The 17,239-nt window shown below is 43.2% G+C and overlaps 1 protein-coding gene and 1 pseudogene across 3 annotated transcripts in view; one reads left to right on the top strand and one right to left on the bottom strand.

Annotated features, from left to right (window-relative positions):
* Positions 1-376: 376 nt before the first annotated feature.
* Positions 377-1,721, bottom strand: LOC129073337 (40S ribosomal protein S2-like; annotated as a pseudogene).
* A 2,174-nt stretch (positions 1,722-3,895) lies between these two features.
* ZDHHC9 (zinc finger DHHC-type palmitoyltransferase 9) overlaps positions 3,896-17,239 on the top strand; it is a 46,852-nt gene continuing 33,508 nt past the window's right edge. For 2 of the 3 annotated variants that reach the window (XM_054577005.1, XM_054577006.1), the window contains exons 1-3: positions 3,897-4,084; positions 5,671-5,971; positions 16,147-16,307. In XM_054577005.1, coding sequence (XP_054432980.1) covers positions 5,805-5,971; positions 16,147-16,307 — 328 coding nt within the window. In that variant the 5' untranslated portion in view covers positions 3,897-4,084; positions 5,671-5,804. Of the gene's footprint in view, positions 4,085-5,670; positions 5,972-16,146; positions 16,308-17,239 lie in introns of all 3 variants that reach the window. The other variant, XM_054577007.1, reaches the window with a different exon arrangement.

Below are 17,239 nucleotides of genomic sequence, written 5' to 3'. Positions count from 1 at the left end.
GAGAGGAGTGAAGGTCAGGTAGGTTGAGGTGGGGTGGGACACGTGTGTCGGAGGAGAAGGGCAAGGGGACATGGGAAGGTTGAGGCTAGAGTAAATATTGAGAAAAAAGGGCCATCACGAGCTTGAACACGGGATGGGGGCTGATTTGGTGAGTCTTACATACAGTACAGAACGAGTATCTGGGGGTTTGCAGAAGAGCTATCTGGAGCAACACTAGCTGGCAAGCTGCGACCCAGTGGCAGCACTCGGAATCTGAGACCATTCAAACAGCTCTTTGCACATATACATCAACAAATACACACTCACACAGGAACCATCAATATGGAAACAAGTATTTTTTTAACAGGCTTAATTAACTTTATTTTCTTGTATAAAATTATGTGGTGGCCACAGCTGGAGCCTGAGTCCTCTGCCCAGATACTCTGGGGTGGGTCTTTACAAGATGGTCAGTGAATTACTGATAGGGACACTTGGTGAACACGGTCTCTTTCCAGAGGTCAGGGGTGAGACAGCTGTATATCTTAGAGGTGGCATTGAAGGTGGCGTTGGTGAAGTTGGCCAGGGTGGCAGTGCAGTCTCTGGCTGAAGTGTAGCAGTTGTTGATACTGGCCATCATCAGTAGATTCTTGGGCACAAAGGCTGAACTGATGCCAGTGCCCCTTAGGATGAGGACTAGGTGCACAAGCACAGAGACATAGTGGCCAGCCACCTTGCAAGGAACTGCAAGGGACAGTGTGGGGCTTGCCCATCTTGTTCCCTCAGTAGCCTCGCCACACAGGGACAATAGAGAGTTTGGTCAGGATAATGGCCCCATGGATGACAGTGGTTAGTACCTTGGAGCATTTAATATCCAGACTTGCAGGTCTATTGTAGTCCCCAATGACGACAAGTGCCTTGAACCAGGTCCCCTGGCCAGCGCGAGTCTGCTTTTACGCTAGCATAATCTTCAACACCTTGTCCTTGAGGGGTGGCCCTAGGAAAAAGTCAATGATCTCTGATTCCTTAATGGGCATGGAGAAGATATAGGTCTTCTCCAGGGACTTGATCTTCATATCCTTGACCAGGTGGTCCAGTTTGGTGACAGGGTTATACTCCTTGTCTTTGGTCTTGTCTTGTGAACTCATTAGCCTGGGTCCTGGGTCCCCACCTCACCAGCTGTGACCTGAGGCCCAGATGCCACCACTAAATATTTCACAGAAGGCCCTTAGCTTCCTATCTGAGGGCCCTGGGTCCTCCCAGCCCTCCTGCAACACCAGCATCATTGGCCAATTGGTGTTTCCTGGGAGAAGAAGCTGGGGACAGGCATTTGTTTGTTTGTTTGTTTATTTATTCATTTAATTTATATTGTTGTGCTATTACAGTTGTCCCCATTTTCCCCCGTTGCTCTTCCCTGTCCCCCCTCCCCCACTCCCACAGGCAATCCCCACCTTGTTGTCCATGTCCATGGGTCATTTATACCTGTTCCTTGACTGGACCCTTTCCCTTCTTTCCTCCTTTATCCTCCTCCCCCTCCCTTCTGGCCACTGTCAGTATGTTTCTTGTTTCCATGCCTCTGGTTCTAGTTTGTTTGTTTTGTTCATTAGGTTCCTCATAGGTGAGATCATACGTATTTGTCTTTCACCAGGAGACAGGGATTTTTAAACAAGCGCACTAGAATGTATGCCATCACATACTGGAAGCCTGTACCTTTATTACAGTGCTATATCTACTGCTTACCACATGACTGTACCCCCCTTGAAAGGAGCCAATGCTGATTTAGGTGCATAAATAATGGAGGCTTGTTGAAAAGATAAAAGTCTAGAAAAGAAACAATGTCAGTTTATAGTCATAGTTTAGTTGTGTGTGTATTAAGAGTTTCAGGATTCTATAAAATGATGTAATTACATAGAAGGAAGTACTATGGGATGCTTGCCCACATATATATTTTTTATTTTTCTTTTAGTAGTGAACACAAATAACAGATTGTGTTAAAATAAGCCTGACCTACACAGCCACTTAATCCCATTGGGAATGTGCCCCAGAACAGGGAGGGGCAGAGCTTAGGAATGTGTTGCCATGACACATTGATTCCAAGACTCCCCAGGTTCTACCTGCATCTGATATATAGACAAAGTATGTTTGGGTGTTGTGGAGGTTTATTTTTGGCTGCTCTGTAGTCAGAAGGATGGCAGCTGGACTGACCATGGGAGTCTGGAGTACACAGGTTCAGGAATCCAGAGAACTGAAGGGGTGGAGGGAAGTTCCTATCCCTTCCATGCCAAGTATGTACAATATCAGTATCCTCCAGTATTCAAAGGGGGGAGAATTAGAGACAATGATATTGATCATATGGTTTATCACAATAAACTGCTGATTATAATCAGCATGAGTGCTAAGGAAAAATAGAAGCTTTATAAAAACATGCTTTCTCCTAGAAATTAACTGTAACATATTTCTATCATAAGGAAAATACCTAGTGATTTTTAAAAATCTTTACCCGAGGACATTTTTTTCATTGTTTTTAGAGAGAGAGGAAGGGAGAAAGAGAGAGAAACATCAATGTGAGAGAGAAGCATCAATCAGTTGCCTCTTGTATGAGCGTGGACCAGAGATCGAACCCTCAATGTTTCGGTTATGGGATGATGCTACAACCAACTGAGCCACACCAGCAAGGTCCTAGTGATTTTTTAATGCTTTTAAAATTTTCATGGAAGAGTGCCAAGAAAATGGTAAATGTAATTATCATTAAGTAGGTTTTTGTTTCATATCATATGGAGCCTTAATAGCGTAAAGGAGAAATAGTTCTTGACCATGTACGTGGCTCTTCAGCTAACACAAAAACCTGCCTTGGGCCTTTGGCAGTCTCTTCTGTATTACTTGCAAATGCCCTCACTCTAGAGAAACTTTATTCAAGCTCAGGAAAATAGCTGGCAACCTAGACAGTCTCCCCAACAGCATGACAGGTAAGGAGAGGCTACCTTCAGCCCTTTCAAATATTTCCCCTTATATTTATTTATTTAGAACCCCAGAGCCATACTAGTGGAAAGAGACCCAGTGCTTCTTAAAGTCCAGTTGTATAATATCAATGCCATGATTCTAAACTGTTTTCCTTACTCCAGTCTTGAACTTGTAAAGGATGTGACTCACTGGGATCAGTAGCAGTAGCTAATTGTGGAAGTAACTACATAGGAGGGGGGCAGAATCAATATGTTTAGCAGGTGAGGAATCTGCCTGGATTCCGGCTTCCCCCTCCCCATAAACTCTCCGAAGCGAATAGTAATTTCCAACCTTTTTGGCAATCTTTCCTTCGTTACCTACCTGGGTGAATTTATGCCCTGTCAGTAGATTTTCCTTTAACTTCCTCACTGTCAATATTTGTTCTCCGTACTGCAAAATGATTCTATGTTCTTGGGGAGAGTTATCTCTTTCAAGTTCCTTTTTATATTTGTTTGGTTTGTTCCGAAGGAGTAAAATCCCGAGTCGCCTTTGCTTTCGTGCAAGTAGGGCAGGAGAGGCCCAGGGCGGACCCAGCTTGGGTTGAGCACCCGGATCTGTGAGCCAATGCTGCTTCAGCGTCTCGCTGTGTGTTGGGGGGGGGGGCGGGGAGGATGGTCCACAGTCCTCCCTTATCTTATCTTATCTGAACTATCCTTCACCTCCGTCTCTGTGTAATTGTATTGATAGAAGGCGTACTTGACGTACTGGCGATTAGACCCCAAAGAGAGAATAGCGGCGCTTGGCAGGTGGGCACGGAGCCGGGAGATGGGTGGAGGAGTGGGGCGGAGGCACTCTTGAGTGGCGTTCAGAGTAGTCAATGGTAGTTCGGGGCAGGGGTGGTAGGGCGGAGACACTGAGGTTGGTCAGCCAATGGAGGGCGAGCAACTACTGGAACGACCTGGTGACGTGAGGAGCATTCCATTCGGCCAGCAGTGGGCGGTTGCCACAGCTGTTTTAGGGCCCCGATCATAGGGGCTCCTTGTCTGGAGGAGGCAGCCTCCGGGCTGGGGAGGAGAAGTCGCTGCCACCTCGGCCGGCCGGTGCAGTCCCCTGGGAGAATCCACTTCCTGTCGTCCATCCCCGACTGAGTTTGGGCTCCCAGGTTCAGGTAACAAGGAGTGGGGGTTGGGGTCTCCTGGGCTGGGCCGCCTGGTGGGCTGCCAGCGCCTCCGCTGCCTCGGGACGCGCAGACATTGACACTGCCCTGCTCAAGTCGCCAGCAGTGGAGCCCCCACCCGGGGTGACTACACGTGGCGGAGTGTGTGTGAGTGTGTACGAGCGTGTGAGATGGCGCGCGTCCCAAGCTGCCAGGGGCGGTGGTCCGCTGCGTGGCAGAGACAGGGCGGGCCTCCTGAGGCCGCGCCTGCCGCCTGCCCTGGACTCGGGCCTTGGCCCCCAGCGGGTGGGCCGTTCGCTGGTTTTGGATGGATTTTGATCTTTGTTCTCCCAGGCCCGGGTCCCCTTCCTGGTCTCTTCTCCCGCTGGGCCAGGTTATCACGAGATTGTTTTCCAGGTTAGTTTTACACAAAGGAAGTGTTCTTTGCACCTTGGAGCCCCCTCCGCTTTCTGAGGCCCTCCACCTTCTGATTGCTGGACTCATTGCCCAGTCTCTATTTGGACCCTTGCCCTTTCCAACCCGGGAATGATTTCAAGTTGCTTGTTTCTCATCAGTCAGTCGGGTTGCAGACTTCCGCCTCAGTCGTGCCAGCGTGGGGCATGTTGTGTCAGTAAACAGAGACCACAGCACCACACTTGAGAGTATGAGAAGGGTGGCAACGGTTGAGAAAGGGTTGGCCTGAGGATTCAGAATGCTTGGTAGAGATGGTATTTATGAAATGTCCCAGAAAACACCTTTATGACAGTTTTTAACTGCTGTCACCTCCCTGCCTCCAACCCTTTCAGAACCTCTCCTGCTTATTAAGTCAGCCTTCCATCTACAGGTCTGTGATGTGGTTTCATTAAGATTCCCACAAATGTTAGATTAGACTAGCCCAGCAAGACTGGGTCATTTCCCAATCTCAGGAAGTTACCAAGGGTCTGATAAGGGGAAATCTGTTTTTGAGTAAATACAACCTGGATCTGTGTCCAGAGCGTCCAAAACCTCCTAGCCTTCCCAGAGGGTGACTTGTTCCTTGGTGTGATTCATATTTGAGTGGCTAATTGAAGAAAGAAGGTAGAGAAATGGAGGAGGGGAGAGAATGGCTTCTTAAGGACAGAAACTCTACTATTATTTTTAGTCCTCTTAATGATGATTATAGAACAATCTGGTATAGTGGAGAGTGCCCTGGACTGAAAGTCTGCAGACATGTTCCTTTGCTTAGCTTTGTAGTTGTGTGACCCTGGATGAGTTATTTTCTCTCTCCAGTCTTCACTTTACTCATTTCCAACCAATTAATTGGGGTTTTCACCTATTAAAATCCTTCTGGCTCCAAGGTTCTATGATGAACAAATATCAGTATTATATTGGAAGCATGGGGGTTTATTTGTTAAGAAGATACACTAATCACCTTCTTCTTTTTCTACTCCTCCTCCTTCAAAACCTTTAACCTTTTCTCCTTTCATAGGACAAACATAGATTTCAAATATTTTCCCACTTCCCCACTCCCACCCTTTTAGGCTTATCTTCTGCCTCTGGGAAAAGAGGATTGAACTGAATTTTCATATTCCTGCCTTATTTTTTTTCCTTTTTCTTAGGGTTAGAAATTGGACTTTTGATGATGTTTGACCCAGCGGCAGCAATAGCAGGCAACGTGATTTTAAAGCTGGGCTTGACTTCCGTTTCTTCTGTCTTGTAATCACAAAGTGCATTTGGAGCAGGAATTCCAATCATGTCTGTGATGGTGGTAAGAAAGAAGGTGACACGGAAATGGGAGAAACTCCCAGGCAGGAACACCTTCTGCTGCGATGGCCGCGTCATGATGGCCCGGCAAAAAGGCATTTTCTACTTGACCCTCTTCCTCATCCTGGGGACATGTACACTCTTCTTCGCCTTCGAGTGAGTACCCATTGAGTAGAGTTGTCTGACAATGATTACTTTGAATCTAGGAGAAGAACCTTCTTTCTAGGGAGTTTGTGGGTGGTGCTTGGATGGTTGTCACTGTCCTCTTGAGCAGTGTCTATAGATCATGCCAACTGAATTCATTGCTTGATACTCAGAGTAGAGTACGTGTTGCCTAAAAAGACTGAGGCCTTTGCTACTAACATTATAGCACTGATATGGGACTACCCCTGGCACAATTGGGAAATAAAGGCATTTGTCTTTATTACTCACCTCCCCTTTTCAGTGGTCTCCTTAGGTACCTAGTGATAGACTGCTTCTTCACCTCTCATAAGCCCTGGGGAACCTCTTGTGGTCATAACTCCACCCTACCATACTCATCTTTTCTGTTACTCTGGGTCCTATGTACTCAGGGATCAGCTCTCAGCTAGTTGTGAAATTGAAAAGCCAACTGAATTGGGAACCTGTAGATTGGTTCCAGCCTCAGCTATTCTGGAAACTAGCTGCGTGTGTGGCACATGTGTGCTTATTAAGTATGAGCTGCTCCTTCTTTCCCTCAAAATCGCTCAACATAAACAACTCTATTTTGTGTGTGCTTGATTACAATTTTTTATGTGATGTAATAGCCAGTAATAGAGCCACTGTTCAAAATCTGTGTAGGCCACCTTGCTAGGGAGGTGGCTAGTTGGGTTCTAGGGTACTGTCACAGCACTACTGGTTGTACTGAGAATGCTATACACTCCGAGGATGGAAGCAATGCTAACTGGTTTGGGGTTATTATGAGAAGGGCCTTAAGGAACGAAGAAGTGTGTGTAGACTGCGAACCACACATGGCTTGAACCTTCTGTAGTTCATATATGTGGGTAACTTGGAAGTGGAGCTCCTATGCTGTGGCATGGCCATGGCAGAGAGCAGAGGGCTCCTTAGCCAGCCTTTGCAGGTAGTTAAAATAACCTCTGGTCTCTTCAGGCTCATTTTTGTCCTCCTGTAAGGGCTTCAGCCTTTCCCAGTGCATCAAGAGAGATTTTTTTGAGCTGCTTTGCTAGACTTCTTGATGATTGCAGCTGGCTTGAGTAATAGCAGGGGGAGGAAGGGGACCAAGTTTATAACAGGACTAGGAGAGTAATGTCAGAAGAACTCTTTGTCAAAGGCACTTTTGCTGCTGTCGACTTTGTGAGGTATTTGGCAAAGTCAGGCAATTTGATCATGATTTCTAAACTGCTTTCCAGTCTGAGTTTCATGGCTGAGTGTATGTGCATGTGTGTATGTATTGTGTGTGGTACAAGTGAGCATGTGCAGTCAGGCAGGCATATGCATAACATCAAAAAATTTTTCCCCTCGTTTGATCCATCTCTCCAAGTTTTCTTTGCTTTATTCCTGCCTTGCTTCTTTTGGAAGTGCAGAGCTGAACTTTGCTCTCTATCATCCTTTGCATCTTTTACTTCATCCCCTGCTGAATCACTAGCTCTTTTTGCTCCCACCCTTGCCTTGGGGTTAATTTCTTTGTTATTGAAATAATTTGAAACAGAAATGAAATTTTTTTCCAGATCTTGAGAGAGCTGGTAATTCTGGGCTCAGGAAATCTCTGGTTTGACTGGCCAGGAAAACTTGGAATTTGGAGCTATTGGTGTTTGGCTCTTTTTATATCTGGAAGCCACACAGAGTCTGATTTGGATCTATACCATTTAAACTCTGAAGGCTTCTGAAGAAAACTGCCTTTGGGATGAAGCTTATAATTAGAAAAGTTACAGTTTGACAGAGGCAGGTTGAATTTTCTACCAAGATGATTTTTCCCCTAAATTATTTCTCATACTTTGCCCTCAGATATAAAGAGTGATGTTGTTTGTAAACTACCCAGAGTTCCAGCTATCTGTGTGATAAATATTTTTGAGGGTAGAGCTGGGGGAAGGAGAAGAGGGAGGAGAAGGAAGTAAATATTAGCTGAAGAGTGGAATGGGGAAGTATAACTCTGAGCAAAGGGGAGAGAACCCTGGTGAGGAATCCTTTTCACTGTGTTTGTGAATGTGTGTGTGTGTGTGTGTGTGTGTGTGTGTGATATATAGACACACAGATACTCTAGATGGTGACTGCCTTGTGCCTTGCCAATGACAGATTGTACAAAGGAAACCAGCATTCCTTTGAAGAATGGAGTTGCTTTCTGGTTGACCTTTTTGTTTCGAGTCTGTAATTTACTACCAACCATACAGTGGCAGATAGGGTATAGGGGCAGAATATAGGCTCCTTCATTAGTATCAGAAGTTAGGAAGACCTCAGGGAGTCAGCTGATCTACTCCCCTGTCTTCAGGCAGGTGATGGTGACAAAGGGCTATTTATTTTCCTCCTCTGATTGTCCAGGAGCTTAGACTCCACTTCCTCTTGCTGCTGCATTTTTGCCTTGGGGAAGAGCATCTATATTCTGAGGCACATCTGGATCTTCATTTTAGTAACAGGGTCCTTCTCACAGCAGGTGCTTAAGAGCAAGTGTGAGTTGATTTATAACTGCCCATGGCATGGTCCTGAGTTGGCCAGATGGCTTGAGAAATCTGGTCAGGGCTGTGAGTGCCCCTTGATGAAAAACATGCAGTGCTGGTAGTATCAGTGGAAATCTTTTTATTTTTGGATTTTGCCTTAACAAATTTTGTCAAAGGATGGACCTGTGATTTTCAGTGGACAGAAAGGAGGTTGAATGCATAGAATGACAAAATGTTTTCCATCCAGGAGTTAGTTAGCTCTGTATTGTCAGAAATGTTTCTAAAGAAGCTGGATGGCCATGCCACAGGGCTGCTGTCACAGAGTGGATTTTTGCCCGGGATGGGAAATTCGTCTAGATTGTCATTAAGCCTCTTGCAACTCCAAGTGTCTGAAATTCTGTATAACTCTTATGTCTGTCTGGAAGAGTCAAATACACACAAAGAAAAGGAGAGGCTAGATTACAAGTAGGTATCTGTATTTAAACATGTTTATGTATTTAAGGATAATTATTTCTATGGTAAATGTATTTGAATTTAAATGCAGAGTGAAAATTGTACAGTGCTTTAAAAAAAGGATTTCCTAATTTATTCTTAGGGTGAGATATCTAGGCAATGAGTGAGTCTGCCAGTTTCAGCTTTAAGCATGTAAACCCTTCTTAGTCCTTTCTATCCAAACACTGTCCAGCTCATATGATGAACACATAGCCACCAGCTTGGCCAGGAATGTCAGGACACTAGAGCAGAATGGCACTGACATCATATGAGCTGTCCAGCTACTGAAAGGTGATTGTGGTATTTCTGTCAAATTCCTCTTCCTGATAAAGCTTGGGGAAAGGACCAAGTGCACTGTTTTCTGGAATTGGCTTCCTAGATGCTTCTTTTAACTTTGTGATGAGATTGCTAGAGAGGTCAAGGTCCTCAGACTTCTCTTGTGGCAAGAATGACTGCATGGCTCTTTACCACTGAAGTATTGCTGCTATGCTGTATACAGAAGAAATCTTATCAAGACACTATCAAACCTCACTGGACTGATCCTCAGGGCTACTTGTGATGTACAGATGATTTATTGAATTGGATGAACTGAAAAACACTTTGTAGCACTGCTTAGTAATTGTCCTACTTCTAGCCTCTCCAAATTCTACCTCTCTTTCAAGTCCCTTCTTGAGTCTTCCTTTACGGAATCTTTTTAGTAATTTCTGCATTTGTGGGACTAATTGTATTGTACATACTACTCATTTAACACATAATCATGTAACATTTCTTTTTTTTTCTTTCTTTATTTCTTTTCTTTTCTTTTTTTTTTTTTTTTTTGCCATTTCGGACAAGTTGGTTTAATTCCAGGTGGTACACAATTCTGGAAGGAACAAAGGCTGAAGAACACACTTTGACAGGATTCTGGGCTGGGTTTACTCTGACCTCACAGTTAAGGTTGAAATGGCAGAGGGAGAAGACCTAAGGAGATGAGCCACTGCATGACTATTATTATTTATTTTTACAAAAAGTTTACGCTTAAATGTACAGCAGACTCCAAGACAGCACTTCATTCTAGTTATAGGTGGCAGGAGATGTTATGACAGGGAATCCAGATGTTAAAACAGGAATATGGAATTGAGGATCACCATTGCCCCAGGCACAAGGAACAGCTCACTTTTTGCCCGATTTCTTAATTTTACCTGTGTTCAGTGGGCCATTCCCCATGGCCTACGCTTCTAGCTCCTCAAGTTTCTTCTGCTCCTCTTTTTGCTTATGCTTGAATGCCTTATCTTTCTCATCCATCTCCTTGGCCTGCTTCTTGGGCTGCGTCAGGTACTTCTTGCCACCTTTGCAGTCAGACATGGCATCTGCCACTCCATTCCCAGACGTTATCCTGACATTTCTTATATTTCTGAATTCTATGGTTATTGCACTTGGAGCTCTTTCAATGTCAGGGACTATTTTCTATGTCTGTGTGGCCCCCACAGTGTCCTTCACCAGACCTTACATAAAGTAGGTGGTCAGTAAATGTTGCAGAATTAATACATCCTGGATGCAATTAAAATATAACAGTCTTGACTCACAACATCATAGAATAATAGAGATAGAAGGGACCTTGGAGACTATCCCCATCTTTTTGCAGGTGAGGAAACCAGGCAGGCCCACAGAAGTGAGGTTTCTTCATCAAGATCGATTAGCCTTTCATTTCATTGTTAGCTTTTGAGCATGGAATTCTGAAGATATTCAGATTACTAAAGCTGTACATAGTGCTGTATGCTTGACCAGCATATTCCGGGTTCTTGGTAGCTAGTGTTTGTTACCTAGTGACATCTAGGTTATTTGGACATCCCTAGCTCATGCTTCTGGAAAATGAAGGTTTATTTGTGAAATACTGACAGCATTCTGGCATGGTATTCTGATAGCATTGCAAGATCAGGGAAGTCCATCTTTAAGGGTGAACCTAGAAAGTAAGTTTTGTGAGTTCTGATGGGTTATCACCTCTGTGGCCATCCCTAGTCCCTGCTGCCAGGATGAGGATGGCTCAGAGAAAAATTTAAGCAATGCAATGCTTCCTACCATGTTACTCTGTGGGTGATCCTGATCAAAGGGACACCATGTCCCTGAGGGAAAAATGGAAGAGAAAAGGCAATCTGATAACACAAAGTTACCAGGTTTGAGGAAACACTGGGCTATGCAAACCAAAGCCAACTCTGACATGACAGAATGCCTGTGTTTATAGTGCAAGGCTCAGGTTCCTGAAGTTCCTTAGGTGAGATTGGGAAGAGGAAAAAGTGACTTTATCATGATCTCTAACCAAGAGAACATTCTCTAGAGAATTGATTTGTAGGGGTTCAGTCCTGTACTTCATCTAGCCTAAGATTCTGTCTGTGACTTGGCCAACCAAATGACTCTTTTAAAAAGGAGTAGTTGCCTTTTTGATATCAATCTGTTATAGTCCTTAGTTAAGCACACCTTCCTGATGAAGCACATTCCTGGAGAATGATTAGGTTATGTCTCCTGAATAGTGTGCTTTCCTTTAACAATTCCTTGTGGTTCTGTAATTAAGAGTTTATCTGTATATTTCAGTCTACACTTTTAATGGTAATGAGTTTCATGCTGTCAGTCTCCATTGGATGCGTCTCCCATCTTTTCAGAATGAGTCTTAGTTGAGTGTAATGATCTTTTATTTTTGGAAAAGCGAGCACAAAGAACAGGGATGTCTAACAGCATGCTGACATCAGTTGAGGTATTTGAGGGAGAGAGGAGACATCCTAAATCTTTCTTCTCAGAGAGTATTGAGTTTAAGAACAAAGGAGACACCTTATGCCTCTTGCAACAGCAAGAAGCTAAAGAATTCAGGGTAATTAAGAGGATACTTCTAGAATGGAGCAACAAAAAGACAAGAACCTTCTGATGATGAGTAGATATGACCAGTTGATGGAGGGTCTTGGAATATTGACCTGTGGAGTTTGGGGCTTAATATAGTAGGCAACAGGAATTGTTTTAAGTTCTTGTGCAGGAGTATACTATGATTGAAATCTGTTACTTGTTATCACTGAAATATGAAATTTGTCATTATAACTGAAATTTGGTGACTACTTAGCAGGTTTGGATAGGAACTTTGGCCTCCCTCAGTAAGAGGATGGCTCATTGCCTCAGAACTGAAAATGCCCTGTTTGGTTAATTTTCCCTATTGCTACTGGAGCAAAACAGGGTTATGCATTTTCCTCTGACCTTCACATAGCAATAAATCTGGAGGCTGATTTTGAATTATGTTTTTAGTGTCCAAGGAAACTTTTACCTCTCAGCAGACTCAAGTGTCATCAGAGGAAACTCGAACCATTCTTATGGGTGGTCCTACATGTTTAGTGTGCCCTAGAGGTAGGTAGTATGTAAGAGGACAGACAGCTGTCCATATCAGGGAGGACTTATAGCAAAGGCTTATTTCTATTAGGTGGGACCAACAGCTATTGTGAGGCTCTCTATAATCCTTGGGTGCTTCCTGCTGTTCCAAACATAGCTCTTCCTTAAAGCCACCCTTAATAGCTGCTTTGGGAGCAGTTTCAGGCAGCCACCACCTTCCCAAGAGAGCTCTTCTCTAACCATTTATCATCCTTAGAGTCTGAAATACCATTTTAACATGTGATTATTAACCTTATCTTATTCTTTAGCTGTTTTATATGTTAGTTATGTTTTCCACAACAAAATTAACTCCTATTTCTCTTGTTCTTCATTTGCTATACCCATAAATACTTGTTGGTTGATGGAGTGTACTGATCAAAGAGCAACAACAACAACAACAAAAAAAAGAACAAAAAACATAGCAAGATAGCTATTAAGGAGACTTAGAAGCGGAATATTATATAGATGATCAGTTCATACTTCCAGTCTGTGAGGCAGAGCCCTGCCATGGAATCTGTCTGGTTTCTTACTGGCTCCACTTATGAATGTCTTTTGATTTTTTTTCATGTGAATTGAAGTCTATGTCATTATCATTGTCCCTCCAATGAACTTGCATCCTAAGAATGGGGGATGGTACATTACATACCAGCCCAGCCTGGCACTGCTGGTTACTGCTGGTCAGTACCACCATGTGGCCTGTGGGAGATGTGAGAATCTAGTCGTCTGGCCCAGCTATGGAAGCCTGAGGCCAATCAACAAGTTGGTAGAGGACGACTTAAAAGAATGATGCCTATTCAGGTGGCAGAAATGAAGACTTTGTGGGAGACATGGTTGTATATATGAAATTCACAGGAGAGAAAAGCAACTTCCAACACCCTGGAAAGGAAAGGTCTCTTGGTATTTGGAAGACAAAGGAGAGTTCTGTTTCCAGAAGTGTATGGATATCATTATTCTAAGAAGCGATATTGATGGAAAATACTAGGGAGTTTCAAAACCAGTTAGCTTGTATTTTGGAGTGGCAGATCCAGTCTTTTAAGACAAATTAGTGATATTTGAGGATACTCCTGACTTTTGAGATCTATGTTGGGAATTACGACTGAATCTTCACATAGCTTATTCCTGTCACGGATAGATCTCTAGCTTACTGCAATGATAGGACTAACCTAGGGGGATATTTTTGGTCATAACTATTAAAGACAGGCATGATAAGTTGTAATTCAAAACATTCTTAGCTGCTGGCTCTCTAAGTTTCTTCTTACTCAGAGTAGAAAGTCCTGCTGGTTCCACATCTGCCATCCCAGCCACACCCATTCGCTAGTGACAACTGGCTGCTAGTAGCCTCATCTCTGGAGAATCATACAATGGGCCTGTTGTGTACTTGTTGACATACAGAGTGGATTGTTTTAGCAGGTGCAGAAGATAATCTGTGTGGAGATTACAGAGACCTTTATCTGCGATAGTGTAGCATAATTCAAGTTGTTCTTTGTCTGATTGACAAGCAGGTGTTGGAAGGGGACTTAGTTAAACTTGGGCAAGTCCTTTGCATGAGAGCAACATTAATTTTGTGTCTGTGTGCATGAGGGTGTGTCTGTGTATGTGTGTGTGCATTTGTCCTATTCTCTTTGTAGCTTTCCCTGTAATAAAACAATTTAAACTTCTTTTGGTGTCCAATCAGATGGCTCTCAGTTGGAGACTGTACACCATGGCAGTTTGAGTCCTAGAGACATTACTTCTTTGTTTTCAAGAATAATTTTAGGAAGATGGTTGATTTCTGTTAGTGTGGTGATTTCACTTGGCTTGTTCATGAAATGGAGACTCATGTTTTTCCTGTGGCCTTTGTGTCCCTGGTAAGTGGAGGTGACTTTCATTTCCGAATTTATTTTTTGATTATCTGTACCAGTGAAGGGGAATAGTGGAAAAGAGGGTACTTCACAACTTGTGATATTCAGATTTTAATTACCCTGAACTCAGTTGGCCAGATCCTTGAGTTCTCCAAATATTTCCCCCTACCTTTGGCATTTAGGAGGAGAAAGTACACCATACAAAAGCAAGCTAAGACCAAGCATTTTGTTAAAAACAAATAAGCGTGCAAACAAACAAAAAAACACAAAAATCATTTTGCAAGTTCACTACATATGTTCACCTTCATGACAAATGGCTCAGCCTAATATTACAGTTAGTTTGCATGGAGTTGTGTGTGCAGAAGGGATGCAGGGGAGGATCTTATGGGGATTGTTCCAAAACCACACTGTATGTACAACCTGTGATTAAATGTTTGCTCAGAGTGGACAGCAGCTTGCTTGAGCCCCATGCCAATGAAGTAAGGCTTTTTCCTCAGCTTACTTTCTCCACTCTCCTTATGGCCATTGCTTATCTACATATAGTCTGCCTCCAAGAGGAGAGCTCTGTGTTGAAGGGAAAATGTGCCAGGAGGAGGAGATTAAAAATAGGTCAGTGATAACTCTCATCACATATTCCCATTTATTTGGTTTGAAATTCAGTTTTACTCAACAAGTATTTGTTGATAGCCTCCTTATTCACATACTTGTGTTAGGCTCTGGGAGATATAGAACCATGATGATAATGTTAGTAGTCAGCATTTACTTAGCATTTACTGTGTATCAAGTGCAGCTCTGAGCATTTTATTTATATTCATGCATTTGATCCACACAATGACCCCATGAAGTACTATTACTATCCTCATTTCACAGATAAGGAGACTGAAGTTAACTAAGTCACCCAACTAGGAGCTGGTAGAGCCAAAATTTAAACCCAAGCACCTCTTCTCCAAAAAGACAGGGTTCTTGCTCTTATGAAGTTGAATTGGGGGAGATGAAGTCAATAGAGTGAAAAAAAGCTAGGAAACAATACAAAGCTCTGGCAGTGAGGACAACAGGGACAGAGAAGGGAGAAATTAATGCAGCTTAGGATAAGCCTTTTGGAGGAGACAAGACCTCTCTAAATCCCATATTCTTCATCTATCAAATGAGTATAATAGACTCTCCTTCGTAGATTTCATGTGAGAGTTGGGTGAGATCATGCATATAAAGAGCTTAGTGCTGTGCCTAGAATATGGTGAGTGCTCAGTAAATTATGGTTGTTATGATAACAATGATGGCATTGATGTCTCTGGTAATTAACAGATGAATAGGGTTGGGATATCCAGAGAGGAAGAGCCAAGACCTTTCAGGTAAATTCTGAGGAAAGAAGGGAGCAAACATGATATTGGGAAGGGTACTCAGGAGATATACTTTTCTTATTTCCTTATGGCTATTAGTCACCTACTAGCTGAGCTAATTGAGGAGGGAAAAGGAATGGATGTTGCAAAGTCAGTCAGCATCCCTGGAGCTTTCTATTGGCCTTGAAACATGATGGACATACTCTGTGTCTGACACTGGGACCTCACTTCATGATTAGTCATCTTTTCTTCCTCTATCTGGAGCTCTGGTCTAATGCCACATGGGTAGGTATGAAAAGCTCAAGACATTCTCAGAGTGAGAGCAATCTGTGTTGCTTGCAAGTCCAGGCTCAGGTGCTTCCCTCACCCTAACAATTGTAAACTTTTCCTAAGGCACAGATGAAACATAACTCCCCGTAGGCTCACAGTAGGGGCTGGGCTGTATGTTATAGGTGACATCAATCAATTAAATATTTGTTGAGCTTCCACTATGTACAGAACCATATGTTGGGAGTTTTGGGTGATTCAAACAAACTAAAAAGCATGATCCCTGCCCTCAAGATACTGCATATTTTGTGGTGACCATATTGATTCATGGTCCATACAGGGTAGGTATAACTAAATGTTCAATTGCCTGTTTTCTCCAGATGTCGTTACCTGGCTGTCCAGCTGTCTCCTGCCATCCCTGTGTTTGCTGCCATGCTCTTCCTTTTCTCCATGGCTACATTGTTGAGGACCAGCTTCAGTGACCCTGGAGTGATCCCTCGAGCCCTACCAGATGAGGCAGCTTTCATAGAAATGGAGATAGGTGAGTTTTCTAACCACCTGGCAACACACTGTGCAGGGGTTGGCTTTAATTAGTAAGAGAATGGAATCATAATGGTGGTTACAGATTAGCAATCACTTCTAGGCTTTTCCTTCTGAGATCTTGAACTTGAATCTGAGATGATGACCATCCTGTGATTTTGCTAAGACAGGTATAACAAGGTTTGAGAGTCATATGCTTCCTTCTTCCTTGTGTTGGGTTGATTTTCAGTCTACTGTACTGTTCCCAAGAGGATTTTTTTTAAACCTTTGGGAGTCATCAACTCATTTGATTATTCTTGATGAAAACCATAAACCATCTCTTCATAAAAATATTCTTATATGCATGCACATTTATATAATTTTGGATGTACTTTCAAGGGTTCATAGAATTTCTGAAGCACATTCATAGGCCCTTGACCAAGAATTCTTGCTTTAGGAGAATACACAAGCTGAGAGGGGCCAGTTATGGTGCCAGGAACAATTGAAACTTCTAGGAATGGTAGAAAGAAGTTATACGTTCATTACAGAGCGGTCTGCAACTTAGAGTAGGACTTTTTGAGACAGCAATAAAATATTATACTACCTAGGAGCCAGGGTGGCTTTGTGAATTTAAGCAGAACACTGCAGAGCTAGAGGAGGGGATATCTTGGGAGCTCATACTCAGAAAGAAGGCTGTGATGCCAGGACTAGCAGGGACTATAAGCCCACTAGACCCAACAGCAGTGCTTGTCTAAATTGTTCTCAAGCCTGGTATCCAAGCAGATTGAGTCAGCATCCAAGCCAGATAGAGTAAAAGAAAGGGACCCAGGACTTCTAAGACTAAATTCTGTAGGAATTGAGCACCAGTCTGTGGTTAACCTTTAGCTTTTTAAGGTATGTGTTTGTTTTATGGATTTTAATATTTTATTTAATTAAAACCACAAACCTATTGGA

This window comes from Pteronotus mesoamericanus, unplaced genomic scaffold, assembly GCF_021234165.1.
Source record: "Pteronotus mesoamericanus isolate MK-2021 breed Mesoamerican mustached bat unplaced genomic scaffold, CSHL_Meso_final contig_40, whole genome shotgun sequence".
Taxonomy (NCBI): domain Eukaryota; kingdom Metazoa; phylum Chordata; class Mammalia; order Chiroptera; family Mormoopidae; genus Pteronotus; species Pteronotus mesoamericanus.
This window is presented reverse-complemented; position numbering and strand designations above follow the sequence as displayed.